This window comes from Leptodactylus fuscus, chromosome 11, assembly GCF_031893055.1.
Source record: "Leptodactylus fuscus isolate aLepFus1 chromosome 11, aLepFus1.hap2, whole genome shotgun sequence".
NCBI lineage: Eukaryota > Metazoa > Chordata > Amphibia > Anura > Leptodactylidae > Leptodactylus > Leptodactylus fuscus.
In genome coordinates this window covers 85,996,864-86,017,987 of record NC_134275.1, presented here as the reverse complement: position 1 = coordinate 86,017,987, position 21,124 = coordinate 85,996,864, and the positions used below count along the sequence as shown (strand labels likewise).

Here is a 21,124-nt window from a genome sequence, read left to right as displayed (position 1 = left end):
AGAATTCAGTTACCTTTCACCACCGTGTGAACAATTCCATGAAATGTAAGACCTTGTGCACACAGAGGAATCCTGACCAAACCTCCTGCGCCCCAGTGATATATGATCCCGCCCTATGGTCTACATGTTGGCCATTATAGATCACTATGATGAAGGGAGTCCGAGCCAGGTAACATGGCCGACAAACATGGACTCTGCAGTCCGGACTCCACCACGTGCATGAGACTGTACAGAAAAATAATAATAAAAAAAAAAAACAAGGCTGCTTTCCCCTCCCCCCAGATTGTGCATAATATTGAATCGAACTGCAATACCAGACACAACCTGTGCACCGCTGTGGCGCTGTTGTTGGAAGCACATAGCCCTGTATTGATAGGGGCAGATTCTCAGATCATTTAGGATCAGAGTGCAGAATTTTGGACATCCATATATTTCAATGAACATGGACAAGAGATGAAACCCTTCTTATTATAAATAATGTAATGTATTGTTTCCTATAAAGAGCACAAACCAGACAACGTCCCGACATCACATTTCGCCTTGGCCATACTCCAGAACATATTTGCAAGAACAGGCAAGTAGGTGGAGGCACGGGAATAAAGGGGCGGTCCGGTGTACGATAAGGCGTCATGCACACCGCCGCCATGCTACCTGAGAACCTTCCGGTCTTCCGTTCCCATGTTTTTACAGCAGGTCCTATTTGGATTTGTCAGAATGGACCGAGAAGACTCAGACGGTACACCAGGCCCTGTCACTGTCAGCACTGCTGCGTCGGTGCCCCCTCCAGATTCTCCCCCCACATCTTCAACATGTCTTGGGGGCTTTTCTGATGTACTAAGAGAAGGTTCTTCTCCGAGCAGCCGGACGACTTCTCCTTCTTTGGTGTACTGAATGTCTTAAATCCAGGATGCCCGATTGGTTTCACCCCCAATGCCATAAAACACATCCCAGTGTAGACGTCATCAATGGGAAAGGGGAACACAAAATGGGACGCCAAGTAGAGCCATGGGGTGAGCGAGCCTGAAAAGACGTACCCTCCTCCCCCCGCATAGGGCGGATACATCCCCATATAGAAAGAGGCAGGAATATAATATTTACTTTGAGGGTCTCTGTAGGGTTTGGCTAACTTGACGACATGTCCCATATAGAGTGACTGATGTTTATGGCCGCCCAGTAAGGACAGGACGTGCACCACCTTGGGCGTCCGGACAAAAACGTCATCGTCTCCTTTCAGTATATAAGTGGCCCTGGCACAATAGGTCCTCGCCCACCCCAAAAACAACTGGTCCTTTAAGGTCAGGTTGAAGAAGGTATCCTCAAAGTCCCACTGAAGAAGGTCGTGTGAGCGGCTGTTCTCATACTCCAAGAAAGGCGATAGATCAATGACCGAGACCGTGCCCAGGAGGAAGACTAATTTTACGTACTTGCCCCCATAGCTTTTCTCGGCCCCCCAGGTGTCCCGCACCGCCTGCCTCTGTGCAAAGTTCTGTGGAGAAGACTTGATGGCCAGAAGAAGAAAAGTCCTATTGAGCGGACATTTGTCTGGTTGATTTATGATCATCTTATGGTTTCGACATTGATCCTGGGCCAAAAAGGACACTAAGAGTTCTGGATATGGCTCGGCGGGTTTTACCTGAGCGGTGGGTTTGCTGCACGTCCATGCCTGCGGCCTCTTTAGGTCCAGTAGCTGAAGTTGCGCCATGTTCCAGTAGGCGCCCGCAGTGGGCACCAGTTTTTTCAAGTTCTGTGCCAAGGAATGAAGGGCGGCCATGGCGGACTTCTCATCATCCTGTAAGGGCTCCAACAAGACCAGTGGGTTCCTGTCCGGTTCTGGGGAGATAGATGGCGGGTCAGAGAGTTGGAGTGGAGGGTAATTCACATCAATGAAAATTTTGATGACAACGAGAGCAAAAAGGGCGACCACTGAGATGCTGAACTTCCGGCATCGCACCATGGCTGACCGTGACATGGGCTGGAAAGATATCACATATAGAAATCATTAGTCCAGCAGAAGGTCTAGGGGTCGCCTATAGAGCCAGACACTGCAAGAACAAGCAAAAAGGAAGAAGGTCAAGCTACAGGACGCCATACTGAAGAGGACCGGGGTCTCCAACCTGCGGCTCTCCAGACGTTGTGTGACGGTCTGGTGATTGTAACCCCACAACAACTGGAGAGCCAATGGGTGGAGACTACTGGTATATGCAACGATGAAATAAAGAAGGGATCTGAGCTCATAGACCCCACTGATTGCCCAATATGGGGCACCCTATAACAACAGACCCCATCGATTGCCCAATATGGGGCACCCTATAATAATAGACCCCATCGATTGCCCAATATGGGGCACCCTATAATAACAGACCCCATCGATTGCCCAATATGGGGCACCCTATAATAACAGACCCCATCGATTGCCCAATATGGGGCACCCTATAATAACAGACCCCATCGATTACCCACTATGGGGCACCCTATAACAACAGACCCCATCGATTGCCCAATATGGGGCACCCTATAACAACAGACCCCATCGATGGTCCAATATGGGGCACCCTATAATAACAAACCCCACTGATTGCCCAATATGGGGCACCCTATAATAACAGACCCAACCCCGATCCTGGAAAGCTCCCGCACCTATCAGCTGTTTGGGACAGGCCATAAACAGAAAAGCAGGGAAACTCCTTTAATACAGCTTAATAAAGGTTCAGATACAGAGCGCTCACTGTGGAGTTCCCCTTTAAGGCTGAGGCCCACCGCATTTTGTTTTGCAGATTTTGTAATTTTTTCTTTTTTTAGGCCAAGCCAGGTGTGCCAGGCAGAAGGGAGGAGTACAAAGTGTTCCTCTAGATTTCCTAGAACTTCTGAAGCCTCTCTTGGCTTTGACTTAAAAACTGAAAAATCTGCGACGAAAAATGCATCTTTTTTTGTATTGTGTGATCTCAGTCTTAAAGGGTCTCTCCATTTTATATAAAGTGTTGTCATATCTCTCCAGGACCCCCGCAGAGCCTAAGAATGAAGGTGTGGCATCGCTGGTGTAGTGCTGTATCTCACTCTAGGATCCCCCTGCACAGCAGCGCCCCTGACCACCTGGCCGTGCAGGGAACTGCAGCCAGACCAATTACCTTGAATGGAGCAATGGTGCAACTTCCTGCAGATGGAGCGCTGCTGTGCAAGGAAAAATAGTGACAGCGGTACAGCACCCTGAGCCCCTTTAGTCTCAAGATCATTTGGGTCCCCACTTACAGACACGCTGTCACTTTATAAGATGGGAATCGCCCCTGAGACATTGGATTCATGTCAGAAATTTAAGAAAAATCTGGGAAACATCCAATGTCTGATTGCACCATAAAAAGGCAGCAAAGTGCACCAAAGCCATCCTGCCCTGCTCGCAGGTTATTGCAATTGCTTAGTCCTTCCTATCTGTATATAGATGGTGTAGGATATAGCATATTATACAGATGTGTAGGATACAGAATATTATATAGATGTGTAGAATACAGAATATTATATAGATGGCAGAGGATACAGAATATTATACAGATGGCAGAGGATACAGAATATTATATAGATGGCAGAGGATACGGAATATTATACAGATGGCAGAGGATACAGAATATTATATAGATGACGTAGGATACAGAATATTATATAGATGGCGTAGGATACAGAATATTATATTGATGGCGTAGGATACAGAATATTATAGAGATGGCAGATGATACAGAATATTATATAGATGGTGTAGGATACAGAATATTATAGAGATGGCAGAGGATACAGAATATTATATAGATGACGTAGGATACAGAATATTATATAGATGGCGTAGGATACAGAATATTATATTGATGGCGTAGGATACAGAATATTATATTGATGGCAGATGATACAGAATATTATATAGATGGTGTAGGATACAGAATATTATATAGATGGCAGAGGATACAGAATATTATATTGATGTCAGAGGATACAGAATATTATATAGATGGCAGAGGATACAGAATATTATATAGATGGCAGTGGATACAGAATATTATATAGATGGCAGAGGATGCAGAATATTATAGAGATGGCAGAGGATACAGAATATTATATAGATGACGTAGGATACAGAATATTATATAGATGGCAGAGGATACAGAATATTATATAGATGGCAGAGGATACAGAATATTATATAGATGGCAGAGGATACAGAATATTATATAGATGGCATAGCATGCAAAATATTATATAGATGGCAGAGGATACAGAATATTATATAGATGGTGTAGGATATAGCATATTATACAGATGGCAGAGGATACAGAATATTATAGAGATGTGTAGAATACAGAATATTATAGAGATGGCAGAGGATACAGAATATTATATAGATGGTGTAGGATACAGAATATTATATAGATGGCAGAGGATACGGAATATTATATAGATGGCGTAGGATACAGAATATTATATAGATGGCAGAGGATACAGAATATTATATTGATGGCAGAGGATACAGAATATTATATAGATGGTGTAGGATACAGAATATTATATAGATGGCAGAGGATACAGAATATTATATAGATGGCGTAGGATACAGAATATTATATAGTTGGCAGAGGATACAGAATATTATATAGATGTGTAGGATACAGAATATTATAGAGATGGCAGAGGATACAGAATATTATATTGATGGCAGAGGATACAGAATATTATATTGATGGCAGAGGATACAGAATATTATATAGAGGTGTAGGATACAGAATATTATATAGATGGCAGAGGATACGGAATATTATATAGATGGCGTAGGATACAGAATATTATATAGATGTGTAGGATACAGAATATTACATAGATGTGTAGGATACAGAATATTATATAGATGGTGTAGGATACAGAATATTATATAGATGGCAGAGGATACAGAATATTATATTGATGGCAGAGGATACAGAATATTATATAGATGGTGTAGGATACAGAATATTATATAGATGGCAGAGGATACGGAATATTATATAGATGATGTAGGATACAGAATATTATATAGATGTGTAGGATACAGAATATTACATAGATGTGTAGGATACAGAATATTACATAGATGTGTAGGATACAGCATATTATATAGATGGCAGAGGATACAGAATATTATATAGATGGCGTAGGATACAGCATATTATATAGATGGCAGAGGATACAGAATATTATATAGATGGTATAGGATACAGAATATTATATAGATGGCATAGCATGCAAAATATTATATAGATGGCAGAGGATACAGAATATTATATAGATGTGTAGGATACAGAATATTATATAGATGGCAGAGGATACAGAATATTATATAGATGGCAGAGGATACAGAATATTATATAGATGGTGTAGGATACAGAATATTATATAGATGGCAGAGGATACAGAATATTATATAGATTGTGTAGGATACAGAATATTATATAGATGGAAGAGGATACAGAATATTATATAGATGGTATAGGATACAGAATATTATATAGATGGCATAGCATGCAAAATATTATATAGATGGCGTAGGATACAGAATATTATAAAGATGGCAGAGGATACAGAATATTATATAGATGGTATAGGATACAGAATATTATATAGATGGCATAGCATGCAAAATATTATATAGATGGCAGAGGATACAGAATATTATAAAGATGGCAGAGGATACAGAATATTATATAGATGGCAGAGGATACAGAATATATTGATGGCAGAGGATACAGAATATTATATAGATGGTGTAGGATACAGATTATATAGATGGCAGAGGATACGGAATATTATATAGATGGCGTAGGATACAGAATATTATATAGATGGCAGAGGATACAGAATATTATATAGATGGTGTAGGATACAGAATATTATATAGATGGCAGAGAATACAGAATATTATATTGATGGCAGAGGATACAGAATATTATATAGATGGTGTAGGATACAGAATATTATATAGATGGCAGAGGATACGGAATATTATATAGATGGCGTAGGATACAGAATATTACATAGATGTGTAGGATACAGCATATTACATAGATGTGTAGGATACAGCATATTATATAGATGTGTAGGATACAGCATATTATATAGATGTGTAGGATACAGCATATTATATAGATGGCAGAGGATACAGAATATTATATAGATGGTATAGGATACAGAATATTATATAGATGGCATAGCATGCAAAATATTATATAGATGGCAGAGGATACAGAATATTATATAGATGTGTAGGATACAGAATATTATATAGATGGCAGAGGATACAGAATATTATATAGATGGCAGAGGATACAGAATATTATATAGATGGTGTAGGATACAGAATATTATATAGATGGCAGAGGATACAGAATATTATATAGATTGTGTAGGATACAGAATATTATATAGATGGAAGAGGATACGGAATATTATATAGATGGCGTAGGATACAGAATATTATAAAGATGGCAGAGGATACAGAATATTATATAGATGGTATAGGATACAGAATATTATATAGATGGCATAGCATGCAAAATATTATATAGATGGCAGAGGATACAGAATATTATAAAGATGGCAGAGGATACAGAATATTATATAGATGGCAGAGGATACAGAATATTATATTGATGGCAGAGGATACAGAATATTATATAGATGGTGTAGGATACAGATTATATAGATGGCAGAGGATACGGAATATTATATAGATGGCGTAGGATACAGAATATTATATAGATGGCAGAGGATACAGAATATTATATAGATGGTGTAGGATACAGAATATTATATAGATGGCAGAGAATACAGAATATTATATTGATGGCAGAGGATACAGAATATTATATAGATGGTGTAGGATACAGAATATTATATAGATGGCAGAGGATACGGAATATTATATAGATGGCGTAGGATACAGAATATTATATAGATGTGTAGGATACAGAATATTACATAGATGTGTAGGATACAGAATATTATATAGATGGCAGAGGATACAGAATATTATAGAGATGGCAGAGGATACAGAATATTATATTGATGGCAGAGGATACAGAATATTATATTGATGGCAGAGGATACAGAATATTATATTGATGGCAGAGGATACAGAATATCCATCACTATAATAAGACTGAATTACGACATGTCCAATCGTCTCTAATGGTAATGTAATTAGTCTGCAGACTACGGCTGATGTCACAATGTATCAGCAACAGGTACTGGACGCTACCCCCCCCCCCCCCCCCCCCCGATAACCCCATGCTTCCAGGGTGCACATTTTCGCCTACTTTCCACCACATTTGCTATAAGGCAGACCCCCGGCAGCCGAGTGTCCTGACTCCTCCAGTTCTCCACATTGGTAATGTCCCATATTGGTGTTGAAGCGGCGTCTCCTCTAGATGGATGTTCCCTAAGGTCTAGACGCTCCCGGAGAGATGCAGCTTGTAGCTGACACAGTAAATCCCTTGCCTGCAGTGTATATATATCTACAGCACTGGAATATTCAGCCTCCTATGCAGATAAATGGACTGGTAACAGCAGCGGCTCCATGTGACCTGCGGCGGACAGCGTGGCTGTCACTGACACTCGGCTTACCTTACACAGATGTGGCACAGATAATTCCAGCATCGCTCCAGTGACTTGTGCCGTCACCACTCCCTGCCAGCCCGCGGCCTCCTCCTATGTACCAGCAGCCTCTCCCCCCTCCCCTCTCTTTCTCCTCCTTCCTCCTGTCTCACCAGTGACTTTATTCTCAAGAACCCAAGAGTCTCAGCAGCACTAAATTATTCAGCAAAGGATGAACCTTGGCGATCACTTCCAGAATCTAATGTACTGGGGTAGTCGGATCATCCCAGCGCTGGAGCGCTGACAACAACACAAGCCATTACCGTGCCTGTGAGGTTGTCACTCAGCTTTCTACAGACTCTGAATGGCCTATAAGTCTACAATAACCTTCCTGCTTCTTATCTCCTATAATCTAGAAGGGTGTAATAATTTATCTGACAGTTCTGCTTTGGCTATGAACCAGGCAGCTCAGGATGAGCACTAATATAAATCCCTTTAAAAAGAGAGTCTATTGGGTCCAAAATGCCTCCGAAACTAACAATAGTGCAAGTAGGGGAGTGGAAACAAACCAATAAAGCAATGCAGAGATAATCATCTTTTTATTGATATGCAAATTAGCCTGCAAGTGCAACAGGGGCGGGGCCTGATTTGCCTACAGACAGGGGGCACAAATGTCAAAAACAGCTAAAGGGATGGTATTGGGCAGAGGAAAGTGAAAGCACTTGTGGCAGTCTGTTGGTAAGTCAGGCCCCGCCCCTGGTGCACTTGCAGGCTGATTTGCATATACCTAAAAAAAAACCATTCTTTCTGCATTGCTTCATCAGAAGGTGCACTGCTGCTTCTATTAAAGTCCCCCTGCTCTGAGACCTGACAGGCTACTCCTAATATACCATGCAAAGGTACAATATTCCCCCGAATCTCTGTAGGTAATAGGAGCAGTACAGCGCCCCCATCCACTGCATAGCGCTGGACCCGGGAATTGCAGCACCGCTCCTTTAACTTGTACTGCCTGTACACTAGCGGATCTGTGCAGGGTCCAGGTGTCAGACGCCCCAGATCACATACAGATTAGTATGGAAAATTCATTTGGGGCCAGAAAACCCCTTTAAAAAGAGTCATCCCATTAGGCCACAGTGTATGGATTCCCCTCTGGAGGGCGCTGCTGCTGTTTCAGGAAATATCAGGTGAGTCTAAGGGGCGTGTCCATCTCTAAAGGAGTCTGTAAGGCGGAGCTTGTTGCTATGTCCCCGAATAGATGTCTTGTTGCCCTGCAGTGTAAATGAGGTCAGTCAGCAAGTAGAGAAACCTGATAACTATGTATTATATAGTCATGGCGTAAGAGAATTTACAGCCAAATCCTCGCGTTGTCTTTTTACCATTTTGTTTGCACGTCCATTTCACAACCAGGGGGTCAATGTCAGATGTCACCGGTGCGACTACGCTGGGAAAATAGGGATGTAGGGAAGGAACAGCAAACAGTCCCCTATTACTCATAACAACCAATCATAGAGCAGCTTTCATTTCTTCAGAGCAGTATTTGGCATGAAAGCTGCGCTGTGATTGGTTGTTAGGGGCAACGAGGCCTTTAATGGCAGATCCACAGTTTTTAGAGTATTTTAGTTCATGAGAACCATTTATGTGAATCGGTTTATCCGTAATCTGCGTCCTAAGGCTTTGTTCACCTCACTATTAGGCCGGGTTCACACGGAGTATTCTGGCTTGTCATTTGGTACGTAGACGCCGTATACGCTCCCATTGTTTTCAATGGGAGCCGGTACCGTACACGCGGCGCTATTTTGCGGCCGTGATTTTGCGGCGGCCGCAAAATAGCGCCACGTGTACGGTATCGGCTCCCACTGAAAACAATGGGAGCGTATACGGCCCGCAAATCCTCCCGCGGCGTCTATGTACCAAATGACGAGCCAGAATACTCTGTGTGAACCTGGCCTTAAGCTGTATGGTGCCAAGAACACTAGGCCACGGTCAGGCCGCTATACGGCAACATATATACTATTGTGCAGTAGGCCGCGCTATTCTAAAAATGTATACTACACTATATATATGGCTTCTAGCAAGAAAGCCGACGTGTGATATACAAGACATATACCTGTACGGTCTGCTACCCTGGATAGAAGACTTACGTGTAATGTGAACACGGCCCGGCATACGTCTTACTTTATTTTTTCTCAGCTTCTCCTAATTGGTGAACAACAACAGCCATGTAATGGTTAATCGGGCCCTGCAGTTGCCATGATAGCAGCGACAGACTACCTCACCCATGCTTGGACTTCCTGTCATGTGACCGCCATTCCTATAAAGGTGTTTCGGCTACTTAAAGGAGAACTCCGGTCAAGATGATATTTTTTCCCTACATCGCTCTTCACGGGGCATCAGATGAACAAGCACTGCCAGGAAGGAATACTGGAGTAATAGAGCCTGGGAAATCGTGACCGCAGCTCCGGACTATAATTCAGGTCGTGTCCTCTCCTGTAATGTCTGCTTTACGACATACTTAGATTTCCCTTAATATAACAATTATGGATCATCTCTTTATAGCTGGACATTATGTCATTCCTCTGTTATTCCTCCTGGGAATTCATAAATAATCCAATATTTGATGTTATTAGTGGTGGGCTGTCCAATTGCGATCACACGGTGCGGGGATACAGCCGATTGTAAGGGTGATAGGATCACTCAGCTGTCAATGTATTAGCACATTTCCAGGAGGAATAACAGAGGAAAGGCATAACAGAGTTTTGTTATATTGTTGGCCATGCAAGTATTTAGTAAACCAGACATGTCAGGAGAGGTGGGCAGGCTGCTTAAATAGGAGGCCTTGTAGCTTCGGAGGCCCAGAGGCAGCTGATCGGTGCAGGCCCAGAAGTGGGACCCCTACAGATCAGATACGGATGGCCTTTAAAGGGGCTTTGCAAGCTTGATATTTGGTGAACTATCCTTAAGTAGGTTACGAATTGAAGATTGGCATCCAGGACCCCCAACAACCTGCTGTTTGAAGAGGCTGCAGCATTCAGACGGCCTCTTACCAAGTACATTGTATAGTGTGTGCCTGGTATCACAGCTCAGCCCATTCACGTAAAAGGGACTGAGCTGCAAACAAGCCATGTGACCAATGGACAGGCAATGTGACCCATGACCTGATCCGCAGGGACCCCAGGTGCTGGACCTTCGCTGATCTGCAACTGACTCCTATCCTAAGGATGGATCATCAGTAAATAAAACCTGGAAAACTCCTTTAATATGTCAAGGTAGTCATAAGTACAAGACATGTCCGAGGTACACGCTCACACCTTCTAATGCAAATATCACTCACCTTAGCAGCGACGGCCTCCATGACTCGACTCAATTCGCACACTCCGAGCCGTCCGCAGCTCCCTCTGCTTGAAGCCCATCGGTGTAATGAATCCCTACAATCTGACAGGCCGGCAGCACCTCCTCCAGGAGGATCAGTGTTAATCCCTTATTGTTGACGGCCGGGAGGTCCGACAGATCCAAATACTTCAGATTCCTGAGGAAAGTGCTGAGGGTTAGGCCACACCAATAATACAAGCAGAAGAGTAACGCTCGACTCGCACCAGCCCTCCATTGTTCAGGCCTGCTGGGGGAGCCGAACAACGGGGAGACGGACTGCTAAAAAAGTGGGTACACATGGAGCCCGGCGGATCCTATTGATTATGATGGGGGTCCATTTTTTTTTTTTAAACTGAAAGCAGAGGAAAAAGTCCTCCGTGGAGAACTTTTCAGCGGACTCTGCAGATACAGATGTGATCCTCGCCTGATCTGTGCTCACCGCCATATATACACATAGAGGTTGCCTCTGTGCTCACTGCCATATATACATGTAGAGGCTGCCTCTGCGCTCACCTCCATGTATACACGTAGAGGCTGGCTCTGTGCTTTCTGCCATATATACACATAGAGGCTGCCTCTGCTCTCACCTCCATATATACACATAGAGGCTGCCTCTGTGCTGACTGCCATATATACAGTATATACAGAGGCTGCCTCTGTGCTCACTGCCATATATACATGTAGAGGCTGCCTCTGTGCTCACTGCCATATATACATGTAGAGGCTGGCTCTGTGCTGACTGTCATATATATACATAGAGGCTGCCTCTGCTCTCACCTCTATATATATATGTGGAGGCTGCCTCTGTGCTGTCATATATACGTAGAGGCGGCCTCTACCCGCACCGCCATGTATACACGTAGAGGCTGCCTCTGCTCTCACCTCCATATATACAAGTAGAGGCTGCCTCTGTGCGGACTGTCATATAGTATAAGGAAAATGTTCGTTGTTGTACCGTGTTAGCCAGTGGGTTAGAAATATAAAAAAACAAGAAAACTTGGTGATCTTCAGTAGTTGATACCTTTTTAATGGCTAACTCATTGAGTTAGCCATTAAAAAGGTATCAACTACTGAAGATCACCAAGTTTTCTTGTTTTTTTATTTGTCATATATACGTAGAGGCGGCCTCTGCGCTCACTGCCATATATACATGTAGAGACTGCCTCTGTGCTCACCTCCATATATACATGTAGAAGCTACCTCTAAATATGCATATCTTGCCCAGATTGAAAGACCCCTTTAGCTCTTGATCGTTTCTCCATGTGGGTAGACGGGGTGGCCAAATAAACCTGTATACACCCGGACACCTGCTCTAACAATCGCTGAGTTGTCGTTAAACAATAGACTTTCTATATAAGAGATCTGCACAACAAACCAGAAGTACAGACATTGGAGTGAACTGACTTAAAGGGGAGCACTCACTGTAGGTGGTGCAGGGTGGCCAAGCCTCGTTCTGTCACCTGACGACATCCAGCCAATGACAGAACTTCTAAGGAATCCTTGAATACATGCAGTCGACTTAAAGCCCAGTCGTCTATGTACTGGCAGCGGCTCAGGTTCAGCTCCCGCAGCTCATGCAGTCCCACTGTGTGGAAGAAAGTGCGCCATGTTAGAAAATCTGAATGGTGTCTGTGCTTATCCCGTAATTTCTTCTTCTCCTTCCCTTCTCTACAATAAGGCTGATTGATGTAATGACTCTCCCATATACGTTATGTTTTACAGCCTCTGCTTGCTGTCAGTGAACAGCGGCATCATTGCTTACATTCAGTTGCTGTATATCCTAGGTCTTACACATTTGCAGGATACAGTAAGTGTATGGGAGCATGTGACTTCTTCAGGATCGACATTCAGCCTCTGAATATTGTACACAGCACAGTTCACATTCACTGACAGCGAACAGAAATCTTGTAAAATGATCTAAAGATTGATGTCAGTAGATGGCAGGCAGGTGATGGGTCATTGGTGGCCTTACCTAGGTTGCCCAGGCCCATGTAGGTCACCGTGCTGCCGCTCAAGTCCACACATTCTATAGGAACATTCTTGTGCTGCAGGAAATCCCAATTATAACGTCCCTTGTGGTCTGGCCGGAACCACTCCGTGTGACCTTTGAACCTGGAGGGAAAAAAAAAGCAGGTGACGCTCAGTGTAAAGGATGGGGGAAGGGGGGGCAACATCACCTTACAGGGGTATTCACCCAGCTTTCCTAAAGTACAATGCATCCCTGCTCCATATACTCTGCACAACAAGGCACATCTGTAGTTCATGGCTCTAGAAAAGCTGGGTGACAGCTAATATGATATGTGGAAGCTGTAACTGCAGCCTTCTTGGTTGGCTATCAATGAGGGAGTGAAGAGCCCACCAAGTATTTCCTTAAAGGGGTATTCCCGTCTTTATGTCATCTCTACAGGAAAGATGGATGTGGATCCCAAATCTAGAATAGAGGTCCCCCGACCCTCAACCTGCCTGGGGAGATGTCTGTTCTGGAGACAGGTGATGGTTCCAGACATTAATAGCATATGGCTTTGAGGACCCCTTTAAGACAACACACAGCAACATGTAGATTACCCCACCCCAAAAAACAAAGTACAGCGTGACCCCCACTTGTCCTTTAGCTGGTCCCCAACCATGGAAGGATAGTACTTGTTCTCTGTGATCTCCCCCTATAGATACATGCAGTATGGGGGCCGCACCTCACACCTCCCTTCTGCTCCAGCGTGTAACATGCCGCTGCACCATTCTTTCCATACAAGCGTTCGGTCACATGAAAACTCCTAAAAAGAAGAAGGAGAAACATAATAAATAATGTGAACAATCAGGTGATGCCCTATTGGTGACACCAGCGCTCCTATATAGTCTAGCTCACAGGTGGTAACAGGGACTATCCGTGACATGTGACGACGCGCTCCACGTTCTGCAGGACACACAATACATACTCGTTCTGATTCTTCAGTCTCCATAACTTGTAGTTGGAGTTCCACTTCATTAAAGTCTGGATAGTCGGTGAGTTATTTATGAGATACTGCCGGACCTTCTCCATGGTTTCTGAAGATATGGGGGACGAGCTGTATCGGAGGACGCCGTGACTGTGGGCGCGCAGCACCCGGACACTCTGCAGCTGAGACAGGACAGAAGTTATTATAATAGTGAGACCGACATCCTGACCGGTCATTATTGGGGTCATCAGTGGGTGAGGCAGGTCATGTCATGTATGACACCAGTATACAGAGGTGACTGTATTTATTACATATATAATCGATCAGTAAATGAACCTTTGATGGCTCGCACAGTCCGCCATTACAGTCCACGTGACGGACACAGTACCCGGATCAGCCATGGTCTGCCTTATCACACTCTTTACTTTTTGTATATTTTTTCACACATTGTGCCATAGATAAAGTGATAACATTTGGGGGACATTTTAACATTGCATTATTTTTTTGTTAACTTCCCCGTTATCTGGGGTTGATACATTGGCCCCAGTTACAGAAGGAATCCCGACCTCCTAAGGGTAAGTTCACACCGAGGAAGTCGGCGTGGATTTGGTTGTGGAACACCACTTCATTTTCCGCAGTGGTGTACCCATAATGGGATGGCGACGTAGAACATCGCCTCTCTGTCACAAATTTAGGCTGGTCTTACACGGCCGCAATGATTTTACGGATGCTGATCAGCAACATAGACACCGCAGACGCAGTGAACTGCTGCACTCGCCCATAGAGTTCTATGGGCGAGTCCGTGCAGTGCCGTGAATTCACAGCCTTTGCAGACCTGCTTTATAAAGTGCGGACCGGCACACTACAGATAAAATATCCGGTGGTGTAAGAGGCCGCACTGAATATAATGTGTCCGCAATTGTAAGACCAGCCTTAAGCCCAGAGGAATGGCCCTTATGAGCAGGGAGTCTCGAGCCGCCATATCTGATCGTGAATCAGCCGTTGCCCCCACAGCAAGATTGAGCAGGACGCATCATTTTTCAGTGTCCTGCTACAATCTCTGCCTCACACTGAAAACAAGGCAGCAGACTCATCCTCGGACTGCTTATTTGCATATATGGAAATGAACAAATATCAGGGCAACAGAGGAACAAAATCTGCATAAGTGGAAAAGGTTTACATAGAGGTGAGCCCGACCTATGGAGCTGGGATATACTTCACCCTGGTGACCGACACACTTAAAGGGGTATTCCCATCTACATAATTATTTTTAAATTTGTAGATAATTAAAAGTTAAACATTTTTGCAACTATAAGTAATTAAACATTCTGCAGAGTTTTAAAGATTTTCCCCAAATATCTTCTGGTCACAGTCTGTTATCCTGATCGGTTGCCAGGGGATACAACCATGAATGCAGGGACTTTCTAAGGTCAGAATATCCGCCATGATGTCCTTATTGTGGCCGGGATATCTTCTGATACATGGAGTGTCCCTGCCTGATAACCCGGCTACAATAAGGAAATCATAGCTGCATTCCTGACAAGACCCAGACCATGGAAAGTTTCTGCATTAGTGGTCATATCCATTGGCAACCGATTAAGATAACAGACCGTCACCACTAAGAAAGTTAGAGAAAATCTTTAAATTTTTGCAGAATTTTTAACTACTTATATTTGCAAAAATGTTTAACTTTTAATTATCTACAAGTATGGATATGATTATGTGTATGGGAGACCCCTTTAAGGACGGGCCACACGCTGCAGAGAAGCTGGGTGACGTCAGAAATAATGGGAGCTATATAGTAAAGCGCTTAGAATTCTGTTCTGCGTCTCCCTCCTGCAGCTTTTCTACAAGGTGTGGCCTCTCCTGACATATTTGTATTTCCCATTAAACAACAATCCTGGAGTATCTTTCCTTACAATCCTGTATGGGGTTGTTCCTCTGTTACTCCTCCTGGAAACATATCACACCCTCAGTACAGTGTCAGCATACAACAAGCCTCTCTGACAAGGAGGAGGGTAACGCCCAGTTGTCACTTTTTCATATATTTTCCAGAGGAAACTACTTTATAAGGAAAGTACTGACAAACTAATAAGCTCAATAGAACTCTATAAGCACACTGTAGGGCAACAGCTGGTCACGTGTCCACAGCAGCCAATCAGATTCCAGCTCTTATTATTCCAATACAAGTTACAAAATAAAAGCAGCGCGCTAATTGGTCGCTGACAAGTGTTCCACGTACTGCAGCTGGTACCGTATTACCCTGAATAGAAGTGAATCTGTAGTGGCGCCGGTTACATAAATTCGGCCGCTGTGATATTCGGTAACTACAGCCGGTGTCCGGGCTCTGACACAGCACCAGCGGTCGGTACAGCACACTGCGCACGTACTCGGGTATATACAGCTGCCGGCCGTCTGCTCCAGTCTCTCACATAATACACAGATTTCTCTAACATTTGACCTACCAGCCTGAGCGCCGCCATGTTGAATATGTACCACGTGATCAGAACTCGCTTCGCCGGGACTGCTGATTGGTGAACGTGCGTGAGATGGGTGTGGCCTAAAGAGAGTGATCTCTACAGGTGACAGTACTCGTTATATACGGTAAATGATGGTAAGGGCCGGACAGTTACCTCGGAGGGGGGCAGATAGTACAGGGGGCATTCAGTTACCTCAGAGAGGGGCAGATAGTACAGGGGGCATTCAGTTACCTCAGAGAGGGGCAGATAGTACAGGGGGCATTTAGTTACCTCAGAGGGGGCAGATAGTACCGGGGACATTTAGTTACCTCAGAGGGGGGCAGATAGTACAGGGGGCATTTAGTTACCTCAGAGAGGGGCAGATAGTACAGGGGGCATTTAGTTACCTCAGAGAGGGGCAGATAGTACAGGGGGCATTTAGTTACCTCAGAGGGGGGGCAGATAGTACAGGGGGCATTTAGTTACCTCAGAGAGGGGCAGATAGTACAGGGGGCATTTAGTTACCTCAGAGGGGGGCAGATAGTACAGGGGGTATTTAGTTACCTCAGAGGGGGCAGATAGTACAGGGGGTATTTAGTTACCTCAGAGGGGGCAGATAGTACAGGGGACATTTAGTTACCTCAGAGAGGGGCAGATAGTACAGGGGGCATTTAGTTACCTCAGAGGGGGGCAGATAGTACAGGGGGCATTTAGTTACCTCAGAGAGGGGCAGATAGTACAGGGGGCATTTAGTTACCTCAGAGGGGGGCAGATAGTACAGGGGGTATTTAGTTACCTCAGAGGGGGCAGATAGTACAGGGGCAGTTATCTCAGAGAGGGGCAGATAGTACAGGGGCATTTAGTTACCTCAGAGGGGGGCAGATAGTACAGGGATAATTTAATTACCTCAGAGGGGACAGATAGTACAGGGGGCATTTAGTTACCTCAGAGGGGGGCAGATAGTACAGGGGGTATTTAGTTACCTCAGAGGGGGCAGATAGTACAGGGGCAGTTATCTCAGAGAGGGGCAGATAGTACAGGGGCATTTAGTTACCTCAGAGGGGGGCAGATAGTACAGGGATAATTTAATTACCTCAGAGGGGACAGATAGTACAGGGGGCATTTAGTTACCTCAGAGAGGGGCAGATAGTACAGGGGGCATTTAGTTACCTCAGAGAGGGGCAGATAGTACAGGGGGCATTTAGTTACCTCAGAGGGGGGCAGATAGTACAGGGGGTATTTAGTTACCTCAGAGGGGGCAGATAGTACAGGGGCAGTTATCTCAGAGAGGGGCAGATAGTACAGGGGCATTTAGTTACCTCAGAGGGGGCAGATAGTACAGGGATAATTGAATTACCTCAGAGGGGGCAGATAATACAGGAATAATTTAATTATCTCAGAGGGGGCAGATAGTACAGGGGACATTTAGTTACCTCAGAGGGGGGCAGATAGTACAGGGGGCATTTAGTTACCTCAGAGGGGGGCAGATAGTACAGGGGGCATTTAGTTACCTCAGAGAGGGGCAGATAGTACAGGGGGCATTTAGTTATCTCAGAGAGGGGCAGATAGTACAGGGGGCATTTAGTTACCTCAGAGGGGGGCAGATAGTACAGGGGGCATTTAGTTATCTCAGAGAGGGGCAGATAGTACAGGGGGCATTTAGTTATCTCAGAGAGGGGCAGATAGTACAGGGGGCATTTAGTTACCTCAGAGGGGGCAGATAGTACAGGGGGCATTTAGTTACCTCAGAGAGGGGCAGATAGTACAGGGGGCATTTAGTTACCTCAGAGGGGGGCAGATAGTACAGGGGGTATTTAGTTACCTCAGAGAGGGGCAGATAGTACAGGGGGCATTTAGTTACCTCAGAGGGGGCAGATAGTACAGGGGGCATTTAGTTACCTCAGAGGGGGGCAGATAGTACAGGGGGCATTTAGTTACCTCAGAGGGGGGCAGATAGTACAGGGGGTATTTAGTTACCTCAGAGAGGGGGCAGATAGTACAGGGGGCATTTAGTTACCTCAGAGAGGGGCAGATAGTTCAGGGGGCATTCAGTTACCTCAGAGGGGGCAAATAGTACAGGGGGTATTTAGTTACCTCAGAGAGGGGCAGATAGTACAGGGGCAGTTATCTCAGAGAGGGGCAGATAGTACAGGGGGCATTTAGTTACCTCAGAGGGGGCAGATAGTACAGGGATAATTTAATTACCTCAGAGGGGGCAGATAGTACAGGGATAATTTAATTACCTCAGAGGGGACAGATAGTACAGGGGGCATTTAGTTACCTCAGAGGGGACAGATAGTACAGGGATAATTTAATTACCTCAGAGGGGGCAGATAGTACAGGGATAATTTAATTACCTCAGAGGGGGGCAGATAGTACAGGGATAATTTAATTACCTCAGAGGGGGCAGATAGTACAGGGGGCATTTAGTTACCTCAGAGGGGACAGATAGTACAGGGATAATTTAATTACCTCAGAGGGGGCAGATAGTACAGGGATAATTTAATTACCTCAGAGGGGGCAGATAGTACAGGGATAATTTAATTACCTCAGAGGGGGCAGATAGTACAGGGATAATTTAATTACCTCAGAGGGGGCAGATAGTACAGGGATAATTTAATTACCTCAGAGGGGGCAGATAGTACAGGGATAATTTAATTACCTCAGAGGGGGCAGATAGTACAGGGATAATTTAATTACCTCAGAGGGGACAGATAGTACAGGGGGCATTTAGTTACCTCAGAGGGGGCAGATAGTACAGGGATAATTTAATTACCTCAGAGGGGGGCAGATAGTACAGGGATAATTGAATTACCTCAGAGGGGGCAGATAGTACAGGAATAATTTAATTATCTCAGAGGGGGCAGATAGTACAGGGGACATTTAGTTACCTCAGAGAGGGGCAGATAGTACAGGGGGCATTTAGTTACCTCAGGGGGGGGGGGCAGACTATCAGACTTATAGGTGAGGATTTGTTATTAGGTAAAAGCTGCAACAGATTCCTGTATATGACTCTCCTGCGCCCCACAACCCTTCATCGTGCACTGGTGGGGTACATTGACCGGGATAAGGGTCCTTTACTGCCCCCTACACTAAATACCCCACACACAAAATGTCCACAGAGCAACCACCCCACATAGTGCCCCATACACAGAACAATTAGAACAATGCCCCCCATACACAGAACAATGCCCCCATACACAGAGCAATGCCCCCCCATACACAGAACAATTAGAACAATGCCCCCCATACATAGAACAATGCCCCCCATACACAGAACAATGCCCCCATACACAGAGCAATGCCCCCCCATACACAGAACAATTAGAACAATTCCCCCATAGCGCCTCCCCCCACAGAATGTTGCCCTCCCCCAGCATTTCCTACCACAGACTGCCCTCATACACAGAACAATGCCCCCAAACTGCCCCAATACACAAAAGAATCTCAGAATGCCTCCCCCAATACACAGAACAATGCCCCCATGGAGCCCCCCTCCCTCCACAGAAGAATTCCTCCATGCCACCTCCCCCCACAGAACAATATTTTCTTCTTAGCTGTAGTATAAGGGGGTCCTTGGGCTGCTGATGAGTAAACAATAAATTCGCTTCTTCTCGCGCTGACAGATCCTTCTCTGCACTTTAGTCTGTTTCTCGGTCCCGCTGGGATCTATTTCTTGCTTCCATCCCATCATAGCAGGGAATGTGACTGTGAGCTCTTCTACATGTGTAACCCATTTCACACCACCTTTATACAGTTAGAAAATACCTTTAAAGCGTCCCCCATCGGGGTGCCATATTGGGAAGTACTGTCCGCCATAATGCCCACATAAGTGCTGCTTACAGATCAGCAGCTGCTTACACTTTGGGTTACAGTAGGGACCTATTGTGGGTGGTACAACCAAGACGGGCGCCATTATTCAGTGGGCGCTGTTGGCAGGGTACAGTAATGGCTTCTACAGAAAACCTGCCATTATCACTACTGGGCACTAGTGTGACATTACACGGTGTATAATAGTGCACTGTATGGCGGCATGTCTGATCTGGGTATTGCCTGCTGGTGTAGTGAATATCAGTGATGCCGCTTTATTCCTGAGCTGCAGACATTTCTAATAAGTATGTATGAAGTTTGCCGCCATAGTGGGCAGAGATATGCAAATAATTCCACTTTTTCAACCTGTTATGAATCCAATATCACCTTGATACTGCCTATAATCATAGTACAGTTACTCCAGGCTGTATATGGGCCATGGACAGAGACGTAACCCGAATCTCCTGGGCCCCAATGCAAATCCCTCACATACCATATGTTATCTGCTGTCTTTGGTGGTAGAGAGGCCTTGGGGTAAATTCCAGAGCCCGATAGTGATTTCTCCCTCTGCACCCTCTATAGCAGGGGTAGGGAACCTTCGGCTCTCCAGCTGCTGTGAAACTACAACTCCCAGCATGCTCCATTCACTTCCATGGGAGTTCCAAGAACAGCAGAGCAAGTATGCATGCTGGGAGTTGTAGTTTTGCAACAGCTGGAGAGCCGAGGTTCCCTACCATTGCTCTACAGCTACGCCCTGGTTCTTGATAACCTCAGTGAATAGTATATACATGATGGCCGTAGACAGTCCAGTGACGTGTTCTAGCAGCATCCTAAGGGTCCACAGTGCCGTCAGCTCAGGGGATGGCATTTACACCTGTAGAAATGCAGAATCAAAGGTGAAATCTGGAGCAACATTCTGCTAAACTTTTGTTTCTTTTTTGATTCTCAGCT

At 44.8% G+C, this 21,124-nt stretch overlaps 1 protein-coding gene across 6 annotated transcripts; it reads right to left on the bottom strand.

Annotated features, from left to right (window-relative positions):
- Positions 1–463: 463 nt before the first annotated feature.
- Positions 464–16,395, bottom strand: LOC142185379 (N-acetyllactosaminide beta-1,3-N-acetylglucosaminyltransferase 2-like). 6 transcript variants are annotated; one of them, XM_075260796.1, is made up of 7 exons: positions 16,370–16,395; positions 13,905–14,086; positions 13,662–13,742; positions 12,944–13,083; positions 12,394–12,556; positions 10,934–11,128; positions 1,742–1,830 (listed from the first exon to the last, which is right to left on the bottom strand). In XM_075260796.1, exons 1-6 carry the CDS (start codon positions 16,385–16,387, stop codon positions 10,963–10,965), a joined length of 750 nt encoding a protein of 249 aa, XP_075116897.1. In that variant the 5' UTR covers positions 16,388–16,395; the 3' UTR covers positions 1,742–1,830; positions 10,934–10,962. The 6 variants fall into 6 exon arrangements, with proteins under 6 accessions (XP_075116892.1, XP_075116893.1, XP_075116894.1 ...); XM_075260794.1 differs by lacking the exon at positions 1,742–1,830 and adding an exon at positions 1,841–1,972; XM_075260795.1 differs by lacking the exon at positions 1,742–1,830 and adding an exon at positions 1,913–2,042.
- Between the last annotated feature and the right edge of the window lie 4,729 nt (positions 16,396–21,124).